The following is an 18,477-nucleotide window of genomic DNA, read 5'->3' as shown; positions in this document are numbered from 1 at the left end:
AAGTGCCACTTACATTATTAATATCTCGTTCAAGAGCCTTAAATATACAAAACAGCTCTGATGCGACGTGGAATGGAGTAACAGATTGTTATTGATATGATGTTGGACGTCCCTTTCAGTAGTGAGACTATATGAGATGTTGGCCTATAGCTTAACGTGGAATCCGAACCACACGAGCTTCCGTCTGGAATCGAATTCAGGTCTCCCACGTCAAAGACGCATATGCTAGTCGCTTAGCCACGAGGGAGCTCTGGGGGTAATTGAAATCGTGAACGGTAGCAAGAGATATATTACATCATTCCTTGTGCACTTATTCCGTGAGAGAGGATGCAGGCGAAAATAATATAATTCGCATTTCATAAAACGGACCAGAGGTGTTCGATTATGTTTAGCTCCGTTGATTGAATGGGCCAGGAAACATGCTCAGTTTACCCGTGTTCATGTCTTTCTTGACATATTGTAAAGCATTTTGAAGGCTTCCTTCTCACTTTCGCGGAATTCTCCATCTGTTCTGTACCAACGATGAGAGACATGTGACTTGATTATTCATCACTATTGGTTATCTGGTGTTGTTAGTCCGGGTTTCGCGGGGGCCATTATAACGTAAATGGATATGTTGGAGGACCATGCCCAATTCAGTGGCCTGGAAATTGTTCAAAACTGAATTGCTCCACGTTATCTTGAACGCAGGAATACTACACAGTACATACAATCTGGAATTACACATAATTCATTCTGCAAACATGAAAGCAATATTCTCAACACCACAACTCAAGTCTAGCGAAACGGGGACTTCTCAGATACTATGTAGCAGTGTTTCTTCCAGGCATGTTTCTTGGAGGAGCATTGCCCCCCAGGGAGCTCTCAGAGTGCCCTCCCGGAAAAGACCAAAATAATACATTTATAATATAATAACAAATAGAATAGCATCAGCAGTGCCCCCCCCTGGAATACTAAGTGTGCCCCCGCAACATTATGTCTGAAAGAAACACTGTTATGTAGAGTACTCTTTTGCACCTCGACATGTCAACAAATATTTATGTTTCGAATTTGGCAATACAAACTGCAATGTTGATTTTTGTCATGATACTGAAGATACAAGGATGGTATACATACGTAACTAAAAAATTGCTACATACTTTTAAACACATTAAGAGTGTCTCTATAAAACAAACACACAGGGAAACGCAAGACTTCAAATAATTGTTCAACATTTACAATTATTGATTTGTCTCTTTAATAATTTGGAGTTTCTGCCAAAATCGTAGGTATCGCGGTTAAGTATCAAAAGTTGTAAGTGACTAGTGAAGCAAAATTCTCATATTAAATTAATAAGGATGCAACCGGCATTGGTGTAAGGAAACTAAAATTTGGATACACAAACCGTTGTAGACATCACACGTGTCTAAATTTGTATTAACCCCTGTCAAATTTGTAAAATGAAATATTGTCAATTTTTGGGAGGGTCCTAATATCACATTTGGGTGAAATAACTAAATTTTAGTTATGTATGCCGTATATTATAACATATTTAGATCTAGAAGGCATAAAAGGGGAAACATGTCCGGTGGGTTGTAGACTCCAAGATGTACACTCATGTCCAAAATTATTGTCGCATGTCTATAAATATGTTGTTGTAGGAATATAGTTTCATAACAAATTCGCTCTGTATTTCTTACAATGTTAGTATGTTATGTGTATAATCGGCAAAGACATGTATGTGGAAAATTTCATGTCAAAAGAGCAGTAAATAAGAACAATAGAACGAAACTGAAATTTTCTTGTTCATTTAACAACATTTTGTTTTACTCATTCTAATTTTCGTATTTATAACTCTTTTCCTATGAAATTTACTACAAATATACATTTCCCTATTACACACATACTATCAGTATTAAAAGTACCCTGCAAAATCATTATCAAATTATATTCTTACAATAAAACAGTTATAGATATGCGACAATCATTTTGAACATGAGTGTACCTTTATCAAATTTCATCAGGGTACTAAGTTTTAATAAAATGTAAAGTTAAAGAGGAAAGTGGGTCTGCTGCCTAAATTGAGGATTTCTTGAGGTAATTTAAAGTGATGATCTTTTTTGACTCAATAGCTTCCTCTTTACACATATATTGCCACCAATGCTGTACCGTATACGTAATTTCAGAACTCGTCTTTCAAATATGTTCCTCAAATAGCGCCTGGAGTAAAAGAATCTAGAAACACCAATTTCTAAGCATAAAACTCGGTTATTTTAACACGTATTTGTACTTACATCTTTGACAAAATATCTATCACATTGTTGTGCATGAGAGTTGGCCATTCCACGAAGTAAAGCATCAAAGTTTCCCTGGACTCCCAGAAGATGAGGATTGTTAATTTGTTGCCAGAGTTGTGCATAATCAGGTATATAGGGGGTATTATTCTCACCAAACATCCTGAATTAAACAAAATAAAAACTAAGAATGGAAAGAAATAACAAAAAGGAACTAAGATAAGTATAGATGTTTATCTAAATAATCTCATTCTTTAAAGGAGGCCAGGTCAGATCATTTGAAAATAAAATATATAAAGTTGTTTCAATACGTGTGTATACAGCATGATTCAATTAAATTTAAGAGTTAATGAATTGAAGATAATAATTGAGAAAGAAAAAAGATTATTATCTTGCTTGATACATCATTGCTACTAGCAGCGCCAAAGGTGGTGTTTAATGTAACTATTATTCGAACTGAGCAAAAAGGGAAAGACTAGTGCCTCTTTCGGACTAATCAAACCGTTAGAATCTGGCTTTTGTGAGCTAGAGCTTATTAAATGATTGTATATTAGGAAAAAACATGTATTCGGAATTGAAGGAAAGTCACACTCAGGCCCGTGCTGGCCCACCGGGACATGTCCGAAACATCACATTATAAATAAAGGTACGAGTTTTTTGTATAATAAATTCTTAGAGTAGTTATTGGTAAAGAACCTGTGGTAATTACACTGCACCCTTTATATAAGGCTCCCTAGCGAAACCACATCAAAGATAAACTGTTGTATTTATTCTTTTATATGGGACAGTTCTATACAATGAATACATACTTTTACTGTTGGTAAAGAACCTGTGGTAAGTACACTGCGCCCTTTAGATTAGGTACACTTGCGTAACCACATCAAAGATAAACGTTTTTATTTATTCTTCTGTATGGTACAGCTCTGAACAATGAATCATACTTTTACTTTTGGTAAAGAACCTCAGAAGGGTACACTGCGCCCTTTATGTAAGGCGCCCTTGCGAAACCACATCAAATATAAACGGTTTTATTTATTCTTCTGTATGGCACAGTTCTGTATAATGAATACATACTTTTACTGTTGGTAAAGAACCCGTGAAGGGGCACTGCACCATTTACATAAGGCGCCCTTGCGAAACCTCATCAATCATAATTGGTTTTATTTATTCTTCTGTATGGCACAGTTCTGTACAATGGATATATACTTTTATTGTTGGTAAAGAACCTGTGAAGGGTACACTGCGCCCTTTATGTAAGGCGCCCTTGCGAAACCATATCAAGTATAAAAGGTTTTATTTATTCTTCTGTATGGTACAGGTCTGTACAATGAATACACATTTTTACTGTTGATTAACACTCATTTGAAGGATACAGTGCGCCCTGCAAAATATCACTATATATTAGTGGCTTTAGTTGTTCTATAGCATACCATTTCAACATAGTGAATTCATATAGTGACTGTTGGTAAAGAACCTGTGAAGGGTATAGTTCGCCCTTATAAAAGAGTCTACGAAATATCATATTACAAATATTTTTTAAAATTCTTCTGTGTACTAGTTTTGTATTATGCATTCATACAGTTGCTATTGTGGGAGAACAGGTAAAGAGTACAATCACTTTTCAAATTATGTATAAAGCCAGTAAAGCAATTAACATACAGGTCTATTTGATAAAATAATGTAGGGGTTTTTCGTGCTGCTAGTCATTTATTGGCAAAATAAAGTTTCAGAAGTTAAGCGTAATCGATATAGCACAGTTTAAAGAATTCAAGTTTATTTTATGCTCTTAATTTACAAATTTGATTGTTCCTGTGATTTTAGAGCGGTGTTCGAACAATCAGTGTCTACTGTATTTCTAAAATAAAACTATGTTCATTTATTAGTATATGTTTAGCTTCAGTTTGTTGGACAAAACTTTATTAGAAGAAATAACAATGTTTCTCTAAAAAAGACGTTTTCACGGTTTAGCAATTTATGTTACTAAATAAATTGGGAGAATTTAATACATAAAATGGAGCCCTATAGACACAGAATGCAACTTAATTATTATAACAAACCTTGGGCGTTGATTCCTGACACCGAGATAAAACGAAACATGTGAACCAACCTGGGTATAAAAATGCCTCCTTTCGGCACCCGGATTACCCAAAAATTTGTCGAAAAATGTAAAAACAGCCATAATTCAAGAACAAAACGTCGGATGAGAGTCAGATAAAAGAGAATGTCCATTAATTTTAGATTCAGTTAGTGTGCAATGGGATATAGTGCAATGGAGTCGCAAGGGTGACTCCCAAAGAAAGTGGAGTATTCCTTTGAGTATTTTATCAAACGTTGAGTGAGGAAAATGGACAAAAAATCAAATGTATTCTTTGTGTATTAGTATATCCTTTCGTAAATTATCTTCATTTCAATTTTGTTTCTGATTGTACCTTCACCAAATATGAAATCAGTTAATAAATATTTGGATCCGGTGAATAGACTTGTTCATTGTAATGCTTATGAAATGCTTCAGCCCCATTCGTCGATCGAAGAGCTACTGAGGGTTCTGAAGCCCATATTCTAGGTGGAAACCTAAATAAAACGAAGCAAACCATTACGATGACATTCCCAAAGTTATTATTATTAATAATAATATAGACGGCACACTTCCCACTACTAGCCAAGGACGATAATCTTAGCTTCTTCATTTGCAAATAGAAACTTTTTCTCCATCATGACTTAACTCATCTTCTCTTTCAACCGTTTGCTCAACAGCCTCTGTAATATTTCTCGGACGAACTGGTGTGAATTTTTTTTTCGAATACAGTACATCACTTCTCTGCACTTCTTCATATGCTTGTGTGTTAATTCCTCTGTATTTTCAAAATTAGACTTGTCAATAAAGTCACACACACATATACAAACATGACAAAAGAGAAAACATTGTCCATCTGACAAGCTTGCTTAATATTTTTGTGCGCAATCTTGTACATTATGACAGCTTGTCAACGGTTATCAGATAAAACTGATAAAATCGGAAAAGTATGCGCAATTTCGTTGCAGCCGAAATAATAGTATATCGTTCAAGTTAGAAGAATACTTATAATTCGAAAGTAAGAGAGATAGACATGTGTAACTGTTGTATTTTCTCTCAGCACAAAACAAACTCTCGGAAGAAAAATTTAAATGAAACGAAATCTTGAACGTATCACAGTTATGTCTTCTAGGATAATTTTGACAGATGATAAATGAACAGCTTCCTGTCCAAGTTAAGAGTATGTGAAAATGAAAAAAATAACCTTGATTAAGATTTAAAACGACTGTGCATATGACAGTCAGGTGGCATGTAAATAAACACAACATGTAGTATCCAAAAATGCAAAGATCATAAGCGATGAAGGAATGTACAATGAATTCTCCACATAACACAAGGATTCCCAAATATTTCCTGAATATATATTTGTCAAAAGTAAGCTGGATTAAAGGGTTTTCTACTCGTAATATGTAATTCCGTGGTCTATATTATTTATGTGCACAGAAGCAACAAAAATAGACGAAACACGAGATGTTGTACACATTACATATCGATACGAAGAAATGAACTGAGACAGCATATTTGATTTATCCGGAAGGTAAATATTCTTCCAGGGATACTTTCGAGGGGCTTTCCCCCTCCCTTAGAGTTGGCAAACCGCCCCTTACCCATAAGCTTCGAAAAACTACATTGCTATTGTCAATATACCAAAATCGCGTCCTAGTGTAGCTCACTTACATTCTGACTTTGTCACTGCTGTAGAAAATTTCTAGAAGAAATGAATTACATCAAAGAATTGGGGAAATCTTTTTTTTCCTTTCTAATGTACCTTGTAGCTCGATGGAATATCTGCATGGAAGAAAGCGAATGGGGCACTTTTCCGTACATGTAGCAGTACACACGTAGCTTATAGTACTTTCACTAATGGCATGATGCTTTGGTCGCACACTACGGAACTATCGTCCCTTGTGTGTGAATTGCGAATGGCTCGCAGAAGATTGTCTTGCACTTTTGTTGTGGAATAGCGTCAGTTAGCGTGGCTGTGTTATAATAACCATCTACGCAACTTGAGTGATATACATAGTCCGATGGAATTGCTGTATAACAGAATAGGAAGTGATGCGTTCAACGTTAGAGGGTTGTATCTAGGTATTCACGGTCGATTAAAAGTGTAGACGTTGGTGTTTAAGTAAAATTGATTATGTTAATCTGTATGTGCCTGCGCAATGGCAGATTACCCTATCCATGAGCTGGCAGATATGCACCTCATTTATGGAGAGGCAAAATAAATAGCCCAGAGGTGATTCGTTTATATCGTGACCGTCGCCCTCAAAGGAGACATTTTCCTTGTATTTTTTCCACGCGTCCATATTCGCATTCGAGAGATAAGGTCTCTTCAATTTCCCCTACGTGAAATCGGAATCGCCCCATGTGGCCAGTTGAATTTGAAGACAGCGAACTTGGCATGATCTGAGACCGTCCTGAAACTAGCAGTAGCCAAGTGTAGGGCGTAAAAGTAAACATGTAATTCTAGTGAAGGATCAGCAGCAGAGATTTAATGCAAGCGTGCTGTGCAGTATGGTGGATAATTTTGTGGTAGGATCTTATTTATTACGAACTCGCCTTTGTGGAGGCCAAGTTGCGTATCTTTTATTTTTACGTAATCTTCTGCCGAAATTGTTAGAATATATGCCCTTGAACATAAGACAGCAGATGTGATCCCAGCATAACAGAGCGCCTGCACATTTTAACAAAAATATGCAGACCTACCTAAATGAGACATTCCAGATCTTTGGACTGGAGAGAAGGACCTGTGCTATGTCGACCTCGTTCACCCTACCTCACGCCCCTTTGATTCCCTTTTAAGGGGGTGATTGAAACGCGTTTTGTATGCAACACCAGCTCCGACAGCCGGAAAACTTGTTGCTCGAATTAATATAACTACAGCAGACATCTCCGAAATTTCAGGTGTGTTTTTGCGTGTGGTATGCGTAATTGGGTGTGCAGATTTTGAGCCCTAATGTTACGGGGCACGATATCGCCAATAGTTTTCGATATATTGACCTATCAATATGTGCTACAGATCATGGAAGCTAAATCACTGTACAGGAAGGATGTTAAACACTATTATAAATTAAATATTTTTCATCGAATAAATACTTTAGTTGCAATTGAAAATACTCGAATTAAAAAATCGATTAATAGCAACATCTAGTATAATATTAATTCTATGAAAAATATGAAAGGAAAATATGTTTATGTTTACTTTATTGTAGTGTTTTAACACCGTTCTTCTACATTTCGAAATGCGGAGTCGTTTAACTTTTACTCTTTCTTTATACATAGTTGGAGTTTTGTCAAAATATTTATTTTCTGTTTTAGTTTTAGCACGCAATGAATATTTTATTTTACCGGATATCGCAAATTGATTATGATATCTTTCTTACAATGGAATCGATTATGATAATCGATAAAAGATAACTTTCCTACTACATAATCTACCTCCTGATTTGGGGACTACCATATGGATTATTTATTTTAATCTATTATTATTTATTTCTCTTTTCAGACTGTTTCAGGTAATTTCCATTTTCAGTCTATCCAAAACGATATAAAATCTTAGAATTTATAATACAGGAATGGTACAAAGGTAGCAACACAATGCATTTCGAAGATTTTAAAATGTTTGGCCTCTGTATATCTCTTTAAGTCACGAAATGTACACCGTTAATGGGATACTAGCTGCATAATAAAATGTTTCTGTTCTTTCTTCTTTGTCAACACAGCATTATAGATTGCCATATGTCTCACTCCTCTTTCTGCAGAATCATTTACAACTTTCACGCTCTTCACAATGTTCCTGCCCGATTGGTACCTACTATTCGATTTCCAAACCGAAGGATCTTCCTGAAGAATAATGTGGTCTATACTGAATCGATGGGAAAATTACACGGAATTTGGATATGTGTTCCAATCCTTGTTTGGCAAGCATTTGAATATTCTCTGGCTTAACCGTCAATTTCTTTATTTCGAGCGATAATGGGTTCTCTTGCCTACAATTATTGCAGTGTAATGCTTTCACCGTCCATCTTTTGGTATCTGTAGACACCTTGCTATCGAAAAATGCTAAGGCAACTGTTTCTGGAGACAGATACCACAAATGATTACAAACAAAACTTACTCAAAGTTGCAAGGTTTATTTCAGGATTAATTATGCTGTATTAGTGAAAACTTTTCAAGAATCTGAAGTCTTGACAGAGAACTTCGGTGGCACTAGCCCTTTCGGCATCCGGGGTTTTTTGGGTATTTTTTAGACTTTCAGTCAAGCAGCTACTGTGTCGTCACTATTTATCCTAGGATCATGGTTCATACCTCATTCTCTTCAGCTGACTTTCAAATGGTACCACTTCCATGCTCATACCATATACCAGGAGAGGGAAAAGTGATGTCAAAGAGAAAATTTAGGGGAAAATTTTTTTCTCACTTTGGGCCCCTCTGGAACGGCCCTCTCTGAACGTAGAGATCTCAAAACATCTGATAAATAGTACTTGGTAAATTGAATCTGTGTGTCAAATTTCAAGTTTCTATCTTGAATACAAAGGGCGGGAGAAATTTTATCAAGAATCCCCACAATGCCCCAAATTACCGCAAAACACCATGATCTCAGGTAAAAAATTTCCTGAGACATCTCTATTTACCCTAGGACTATAATCCGCCAATCATTCTCTTCAGAATAGAACTGCCTTTCAGGCGGTACCATTCACATGTCTCCATCAAGTATCTAAGGCGGGAAAATCCCGAAAAATGGGATTTTTTGGTAAAATATCCCTTTTTTCAACTTTAGCCCCTCTGGACCCCCCTGTTTTAACGCAGAAATCTGAAAAAAGATCTGGTAAATACTACCCGATGGACTGAATGCTTGTGCAAAATTTCAATCTTCTACGTGCAAAAATAAGCCTGCCAAAAAATAATGAACATAGGCTTAATAAAAGAAAATATATATTTTAGAATTATGACGTCAGCACCTCCTATGTCTCGACGCAGGAAGGTGTGAAACCACACGTAACGTCTTCTACAATGCCTCTGGACTTGAGAAAGAAAAAAAAACGGACGAAAAAGCTCAAATAGGAGAGTTATACTATAACGCAATGTACCATGAAACACCCGCATGGTACAAATTGTACCATCGGATGCCGAAATGGCTAGAGGCGTTAAGCCAACCTCTTATGTATACACGACTCCAAAAGTGCATTACCACCTGCAATTCTCCTCTTCCTGCAATAGCAGGCAACCCAAAATGCTCGGCGCTTCGGTTGGTTGCGAATTCAAAAGGCGTTGGACCAAACCTCAATTTTGTTACAAATATATCAATGTGGCATACTGCAAATAAGAGAATAAAACAAATTGTTAAAAATGACAACTTTATTATTGTGACGGAGTTGGATGACATCAAAAGTTAGAAAATAATCTTACTTAAGCAGTTCAAACAAGATGAATGGCAAGAAACAGATATCAGAGAAAACCATTTCCATCTTTCCATCCGGAAGAAGAATTTCATAAAAAAGAAAAAATACATAATGTAAAGGTTTAATATAAAAGACAATCCCAAAATTTTCAAAGCTGACACCCGAAAGGCAAGAACAACTGAAACGAAATGAGTGAAATTGTGCACAGATATTGCAGACGTAAAATGAAGGAATACGGGTTTCGTACTTTAATGAAAAAACGGTTGGGTGGGGCATGGGCCCCTCCAAACATTTGATCACGAAACTCAAAAGTGCTGGTAACAGGATGTCAGATGTGTGTAAAGAACATAAGGAATTGCAACGAAACTTTACGTATGGACAATACGAAAAATTAAACGAATACGTTTTTTTATTTTCTGCGGAATAACGGTTTTAGGGGGAAAAAGCCCCAACCCAAAATTTTGAAAGTTGACTCCCAAAAGGCAAAAAGAAGTGAACCGAAGTAAACGATATTGTTGACAGAAATTGTAGACGTAAAATGACAAAAAAAGGTTTTAAATTTTCCTTGAAAAAAAACGGTTGGGTGGGGGACGAACCCCTGCAAACTTTGATCACAAAATAACAAAAATGCTAGTAACAGTATGTCATATGTTTGCAAAGGATATGGAGAATTGCAACATAATTTTGTGTATGGATAATACGCAAAAATAAACGAACATGTAATTTTTATGTTCTGCGGAAAAAACATTTTAGGGGGCAAGATCCCCAACGCAAAATTTTGAAAGATGACACCCGAAAGGCAAAAACAAGTTAACCAAAGTGACTTAAATTGTGCACAGATATTGTAGAAGTAAAATGACAAAAAACGGCTTTCGTATACTCCTGCAAAAAAGGGTTGGGTGGGGCAAAGACCCCTCCAAACTTTTGATCACGAAATATCGAAAGTGCTAGTAACAGTATGTCAGATTTGTGTCAAGCACATGAAGACTTGCAACGAAACTTTGTGTATGGACAATACGCAAAAAATAAACATATACTGCTTTCTATTTTCTAAAAGAAACGGTTTTCGGGAGCAAAAGCCCCTACCTAAAATTTTGAGTGATGACGCCCGAAAGGCAAAAAGAAATGAACCAAAGTGAATGAAGTTGAGCACAGATATTGTAGACATAAAACGAAGGAATACGGGTTTAGTATATTCGTGGAAAAAGGGTTGTTTGGGGCACCGACCTCTCCAAACCTTTGGTCACGAAATATCGAAAGTGCTAGTAACAGTATGTCAGATGTGTGTAAAGGACATGACGAATTGCAAGATAACTTTGTGTATGGACAATACGCTAAAAATAAACGAATACTGTTACTTTTATTTTCTGCGGAAAAACGGTTTTAGGGGGCTAAAGAGCCCACCCCACAATTTTTAAATTTGACTCCCGAAAGGTAAGAAGATGTGAACCAAAATGAATGAAATTTTGCAGATATTGCAGATATAAACTGAGGGAATACGAGTTTCGTATTTTCCAGTAAGAAACGGTTAGGTGGGGCACGGACCCCTTCAAACCTTTGATCATGAAATATCAAAAGTCCTAGTAACAGTATGTCAGATGTAAAGGACATGAAGGATTTGAACGAAAGATTTTGTATGAACAATACGCAAAAATAAACGAATACGCGTTTTCTTATTTTCTGTGTATAAATGGTTTTAGGGGACAAAAGCTCCCACTCAAAAATTTGAAAGTTGACGCAAGAAAGACAAGAAGAAATGGACCGAAATGAATGAAATGTGCACAAGTATTGTAGAGGTAAGATGAGGGAATATGTGTTTCGTATTCTTCCTAAAAGAAAAAACTGTTGAGTGGACCGAGGCTCTGAGGGGCGAGAGGTATGGACCAAACCGAATGAAATTGTATCTAGATATTGGGTGTGTAAACTATGGCCCTTCGTGTTTCACATGTGTCGTGTCTCCATCCGATTTCTTTAAATTTTTCAGATCAACTACAAGCCCAAACAGTATAGCGTTTTTAATAAAATTTCAGGAGGCACTTTTAGCCCTTATAATGTTTTTCGCATAAACAAAAATACGTGTCGATTTATTTCCAGATTGCTCTTGATCTGCCAAATTTGAAGCAAACCGGATAGGGAAACTTGAGAAACACTAAATTTCACATAGGGTGTATATAATATCTACACACAATTTCATTTGTTTCGATCCACTCCTTCCTGTGCTATTACGGAAATATCTACTTTTTTCAGATGGGGCCTAGGCCCCAACAATGTTTTTCCACTCAAGGTGAAATACGATTCATTTATTGTTTTGGAATATGCGAAGTTTCGTTGCAATTCGAAATATTTTTTAAGAACGTCTTACATATGCTTATTTGTAATTTTGATATTTAGTAATCAACGGTTTAGAAGGTCCGTGCCTCACTCAACCGCTTTTTCCAGCATAATACGAAACCTAATTATCTCATCTTACGTCTACAATATCTATCCACAATGTAATTCAATTCGGTGCAGTTTTGCTTGCCTTTTATGCCTCAAATTTAAAAATTTTGGTGGGGCTTTTGCCCCCTTAAAACGGTTTTTCCGCAGAATAAGAAAACATATTCGTTTCTTTTGCGCATTGTCCCTATACAATGTTTTGTTCCAATTCTTCATGTTTCTCAAGTACTTGTGACATATTCTTATTAGCACGTTTGATATTTTACGATCAAAGTTTTCGAGGGGTTTGTGTATAATCTAAACTGTTTTTGTTTTCAGGACAATAAGAAACCTGTATTCCCTAATTTTATGTGTACAGTATCAACGAACAATTTTATTCACTTAAGTTAACTTCCTCTGGCCATTCGGCCTCAATTTTCAAAATTTTGGGTGGAAGCTTTTGCCCCTAAAATCTTTCTTCCGCAGAAAATAGAAAACCAGTATTCGTATACTTTTTCCATACTGTCCCTACACAATGTGTTGTTTCAATTTTTCATGTCCTTCAAGCACATCTGACATACCGTTATTAGCACTTTTGATATTTCACGATCAAAGTTTTGGAGGGGTCTGTGTCCCACCTAAACGGTTTTCTTTTTTTTTCAAGAAAATCAAAAACCGGTATTCCCCCATTTTATGTCTACAATATCTGTGCACAATTTCACTCACTTTGGTTAACTCCTTCTGGTCTTTCGGGCCTTAATTTGAAAAGAATTTGGGTGGGGCTTTTACCCCTTAAAACCCTTTTTCCGCAGAATATAAAAAACCCGTATTCCTTTATGTTTTGCGTACTGTTTTTACACAAAGTTTCGTTGCAATTCTTCAAGTCCCTTATACACACCTGACATACTGTTACTAGCATTTTCAATATTTCGTGATGAAAGTTTTGAGGGTTCCATGCCCCACGTAACCGTCTTTTTAAGGAAAATACGAAGCACGCATTCCCTAATTTTGTCTGCAATATGTGTGTAAAATTTCGTTTACTTCTGTTCAATTTCTTTGCCTTTCGGGCGTCAACTTTCAAAATTTTGCGTGGGGGCTTTTGCCCCTTAAAACTGGTTTCCCGCAGAAAATAGGAGACACGTGTTCGTTTATTTCATGTGTAATATCTACCTCCCAAATTTTATCAAAATCGAAGTGTTACACATCGGAAGTGTTACTTGTTAGTAACTAATAATTCTTTAAAATTTTGGAGGCGCGGTGTCTCAGTGGTAGAGCGTTCACCTCCGGTGCTTGGGGTTCCATGTTCAATCCCAGCTCGCGCTGTGTGAAATTTGTGGTGGACAAACACCGTGCTCCTGTGTTTTGTGGGGGATCTCCCGTTTCCTCCCACATTTTCATTCCACCATTTTACTCATCTCTCATCATCACCGTCTCCTTTAACCTAACCGGAATAAACGTGGGGTGTAAAACTGAAAGATTTCATTTGATTTTTTCTTTAAAATTTTATGAACAAATAGTGGGAATTAAAGATTATACAAGAGAAAAATTGAGATCTATTGCAAGTTTCGGCTCCTTTCAACATTGAAGGAAATGACGGCACAGTTATTTGGATTCAAGGTAGACATAAAATTTGAAACTGACATTTCACTATATTTCTGTCATCATTTTAATGCACACTGTAAAGTTCTTAAATTCTAATTTTGTATCCAAATTGAGTTGCAACATAATAATTGTTAGAAAACCCGAATTGGCAATGCAAATTTAAGATTAGTCGATGCTTTAGATAACATGGGAAAAAGGTGAAGAGTGTAACCTAAGTGTGTGGCCAAGTAGGTTGCGAAGCGATGTAATAAATTGCATGTCTTCTACTTGCCAGAGTCCAACTCAACCGTTTCATTTTGTTTTAAAACAAAACACTTTTATCATGAATTACATTTGCATACAGTACATGAGTGACAATTTATATTATGATAGAATATACTATGAGTTTTAATAGATAGAAAAATGCAGACACTCGATAATTATTACGTAGTAAGATTTCAATAGATTCAGTGCTTGATCGTGCCGTGTGTGAATTTATGAAATAATTATCGCCTTTCCCTTGACCCTCTGGTATACATGGGATAAAATGGGTTTCGATCCTACTTTATTCACATTGGATAAAGTTGGAAACTATGCTTTAGTCCCTACCTTGATCATATCCTGGTTCGGAGGGTAGGTTTCCGAGACGAGACGAGACGTCTCTTGAAATGCCCCGTCTCGTCTCATGTCTCAAAAATGCAAACACAGTTTTTGAAATTGTTTAACATTTTATTAACTCGGAATAAATTATTGCTTTCGAAAGTATACCAGCGTTTATTATTTCAAATGAGACCGTTTATTATTTCAAATCCGTTCTGTATCTTTCTAAAGTAATAAATACTGGAATTGGTTTCAAGGCTGTTCTGAGTGAACACTTTCTTCAAAATAATATTAAAAATTATAAAAAGATTTTTGAGACATTCGAGTCGAGAAATACATTTGTCTCAACACGTCCCGAATTTTACAAAGTGTGTCTCGACTCGAATTCCAGTCGAGGTTCGACACATGTCGACTCGTGAGCATCCCTAAATATTCACATTTTAAATGTGCAATACTACCTCACGAAAAATGACACCGAAGTTAATTTACCAAAGTCTACTTTCTTCTTGTTAGATTAGTGATCGTTGTTTAGGATAGATTATGCAGTCAGATATGGTTATGTATGTTTACACTTTCCTTTCTTTCTTTCAAGGGGGCGCGGTGGCTCAGTGATAGAGCGTTTACCTCCGGTGCTTGGTGTCCCTGGTTCGATCCCAGCTCTCGCCGTATGGACTTTATGGTGGACAAAAACCGTGCTCGTGGGTTTTCTCGGGGCTCTCCCGTATCCTCCCACTTTCTTCATTCCACCATTTCAATCATTTTTCGTAATCACTGTCTCCTATAGCCTAACCGGCATAACCGTTGGACGAAAAACTCAAAGATTTCATTTTTTTCTTTCTCTCAAAATGTATCCCTAACTATTCCCATTTATTATTAATAATTTATTTCTTGGATTTATTAATAACTATCTGAAAAACCCATTATTCGCATGGTGGCTGTATTTGGAAGTCAACGCCTGTAGTAGTATCACCGTTGACTTCAGCGAGTGCGAAAACTATGGATTTGACATGTATATCGGTCATTTTCTATTACTTTTACATGTCCCTGTAAACGTCTCCTGAAACCCTCTGGTTCGATTAAAACAAAAAGAACGTTTCATCTTGATCTGGGACCAAGACCAAGGTACCCGAGATCAAAATTTGGTAACTCTCGGTGCACACGCCTGGTCTCCAGGCAGCACACAGATAAATACAGGGATGCACACGAGACGAGTCGAGACAGGATTTTGCTGACAAAATTCGAGTCGAGACACGGCTCTTCCAATAGTGAAATATACATTTTTCGAGTCGAGATATCACTTTTACATCACATTTTCGAGACCAGACAGCCACAAATCTTGTCTCGTGCCCATCACTAAATACATACATACAGACAGACACATAAACACACTTTTTATTTTATTTAAATTAGAAAAAATGAAATCTTTGAGTTTACGTCCCACGGTTATGCAGGTTAGGCTAAAGGAGATGTTGATGATGAGTAATGAATAAAATTGGTGGAATGGAGAAAGTGTGAGGAAACGGTAGGAACTCGAGAAAACCCACGCACACGGTGTTTGACCACCACAAAGTTCACTTGGCGGGGGCTGGGATTGAACCCGGGACCCCAAGTACCAGAGGTGAACGCTCTACCACTGAGCCACCGCGACCCCTTATTTATGTTAGATTAGGTGTACTTCACACTGTGTTTCTTCCAGAAATGTTTTTAGGGGGCACTGCCCGCCCAGAGCTCTGAGAGTACCCCCGGAAGAGACCAAAATAATACGTGTAACATATAATAATAAATAGAATAATATCAATAGTGTCCCCCGGAATACGAAATGTGCTCCCGGAACAAAGTTTCTGAAAGAAACACTGATTTCAAACACAACAGATAGAACCAACGGCGCCGACTTTCCAAAATGTATGTGGGTGCATATCAATGGCGGGGATTGTTATATGTTTTCTGTGGAGTCTCGATATTGTTTTTTTTGATTGATTGATTTCTTTTCAGTTAAAATCTTTTATGAACACTGTCATAAAAGGCTGTGCTGTGATAAAGTAAAATATACCGGTAATATAAGGATAAGTTGGGGCTGTCCTAGCTCAGTCGGTAACACGGCTGGCTTAAACCTAAAGAAACAGGTTTAAACCCGTGTTGAAGTTTAATTACTGTAATGCATATTCCCAACATATAGAATCGTGATATTTAGTGTATATTTTCAACAACTTACATGATAAAGAATGAGTGCAAGAAGCAGTGCTATTATTAACACGTTACTAAAAGAAAATACTACATTCGTACAAATTAACATGAAAAAGTCATCATAAAAGAAAAAAAATATTTTAATGTTATTGGAGAAAGAACTGGCAAGGATTTTGTTGTGGACATAAAATATAGTGACTAACTTAGTGTGTTCCTTGGTTGCCTTTGCACAAACAAACTTGAAACAAACAATTATGCTTTAGAGGTTAGAGATTTTCACTTCCATCTCGTTGTTTTAATTGTTTATTTTTTGATAGTGGCAAGTGAGAAATATTTATTCCATTATGTTTCTATGAACCTGACAAACTTGCCTGCAGCGCCCTGACAAGGTTATTTTTGTGAGTGGTTTAGCCAGGGAGCACCCACGTTGTCGGCGCGCATGGACAAAACAACTCCTAGCATTTCTTACACAGTACATGGTTGTTTGGCGTAGAACGTTGCTACTATACTAGCGAGTTCCAGCTAGTTAAGCCTTTTATTAACAGCCGGAGGCAGCATTCTGTTATATCGTTGTAGTGAGTCGCGTGTTAAAATACTCCTAGTACCAGCGTTTTCATTCTTCTATTGACCTTGAAGAACAAAACAAATGCCTTTCAAGGAATACAAGTTCCCTTTAATTTCATGATGTTGATATAGAAATGACCTTCCAACCTATGCTGTGCATAAATGCTGGAAGTCTTTCTAAGACGAGCGGAACGAGCGAGCCATTTATCAAACTGCTAGACTCGAAACTCGCTGTCAAAAACAGTGACTCGTCTCGAAACTCGATTCGAGAAAATTACCTTTGATTCGACTCGAAACCCGGGGGGCGCGGTGGCTCAGTGGTAGAGCGTTCACCTCCGGTGCTTGGGGTCCCTGGTTGGATCCCAGCTCGCGCCGTGTGGACTTTGTGGTGGACAAACACCGTGTTCGTGGGTTTTGTCGGGGTTCTCCCGTTTCCTCCCACTTTCTTCATTCCACCATTTCACACATTTCTCATTATCACCGTCTCTTTTAACCTAACTGGCATAATCGTGGGACGTTAAATTTAAAGATTTTATTTTTTTCTACTCGAAGCCCGACTTGAATTTGAGTCGAGTTTTAGCTCGACTCGTGCCCATCCCAAGGCATTAGTAAAAATGGCAGTTTATTATTATTCTGCTAAACTAATTATATAATAATAACAACGTTGTTATGTAAAATTAAAAATATAGAATATAGAGAAGCGTAGGATATGCAAACTGATCTGAAAGAACTCCAATATTACATACCATCAACAAACTATTTTCTAGTAGTATAGTAGGCCTGCTCATCAGAACACCGTTTATTCATATTAACCCTTTACTGTATATCGTTAATTATGGTACCCTTGTTTTCAGGGTAGGAATTACCGGAGGAATGAGGGGGATTTTCCCCCTCAATCACATTTTGTTCTAATGTCAATCTAATTTCCCCACTATTTTCACCGTTGCTTAATTTAACTATAATATTATGACTACAGTTGTTACTTGCAACGGTATCCTCATACCCTTCAGTTCGTCGTCGTTCGTGAATATTGAATGTACTAATCATAGGTGTCCAAACTCGCGATCCCGACGCTCGTGAGCTCGGCACTCACGCTCAAGCGGGCTCGGGCTCAATAATTGAGCGCGAGCCCGAGTGAGCCCGAGCTCCAATGAAATAAGTAAGCGCGAGCCCGAGTGAGCGCGAGCCCACTTGAGATTAGTGAGCGCGAACCCAATCGAGAGAAGTGAGTGCGAGCCCTAGTGAGCGCGAGCCCAGTTCAGAGAAGTGATCGCGAGCCAGAGTGATCGTGAGCCCAGTTGGGAGAAGCGATCGCGAGCTCAAGTGAGCGCGAGCCCAGTTGAGGGAAGTGATCGCGAGCCCCAGTGAGCGCGAGTGCGAA

General features: G+C 37.3%; 1 protein-coding gene across 1 annotated transcript in view; it reads right to left on the bottom strand.

Annotated features, from left to right (window-relative positions):
- The window catches only part of LOC145679616 (immunomodulatory peroxidase-like), a 189,837-nt gene that overhangs the window by 51,827 nt on the left and 119,533 nt on the right, over positions 1 to 18,477 (bottom strand). Inside the window, exon 9 of the mRNA XM_081750192.1 lies at positions 2,274 to 2,436. Coding sequence (XP_081606318.1) covers positions 2,274 to 2,436 — 163 coding nt within the window. The remainder of the gene's footprint in view (positions 1 to 2,273; positions 2,437 to 18,477) is intronic.

The sequence above is a fragment of the Thermobia domestica genome, chromosome 2 (assembly GCF_964235325.1).
Source record: "Thermobia domestica chromosome 2, izTheDome1.hap1.1, whole genome shotgun sequence".
Classification (NCBI taxonomy): Eukaryota; Metazoa; Arthropoda; class Insecta; order Zygentoma; family Lepismatidae; genus Thermobia; species Thermobia domestica.
Note: the sequence above shows the minus strand (reverse complement) of the source record. Positions and strands in the feature narration are given on the sequence as shown.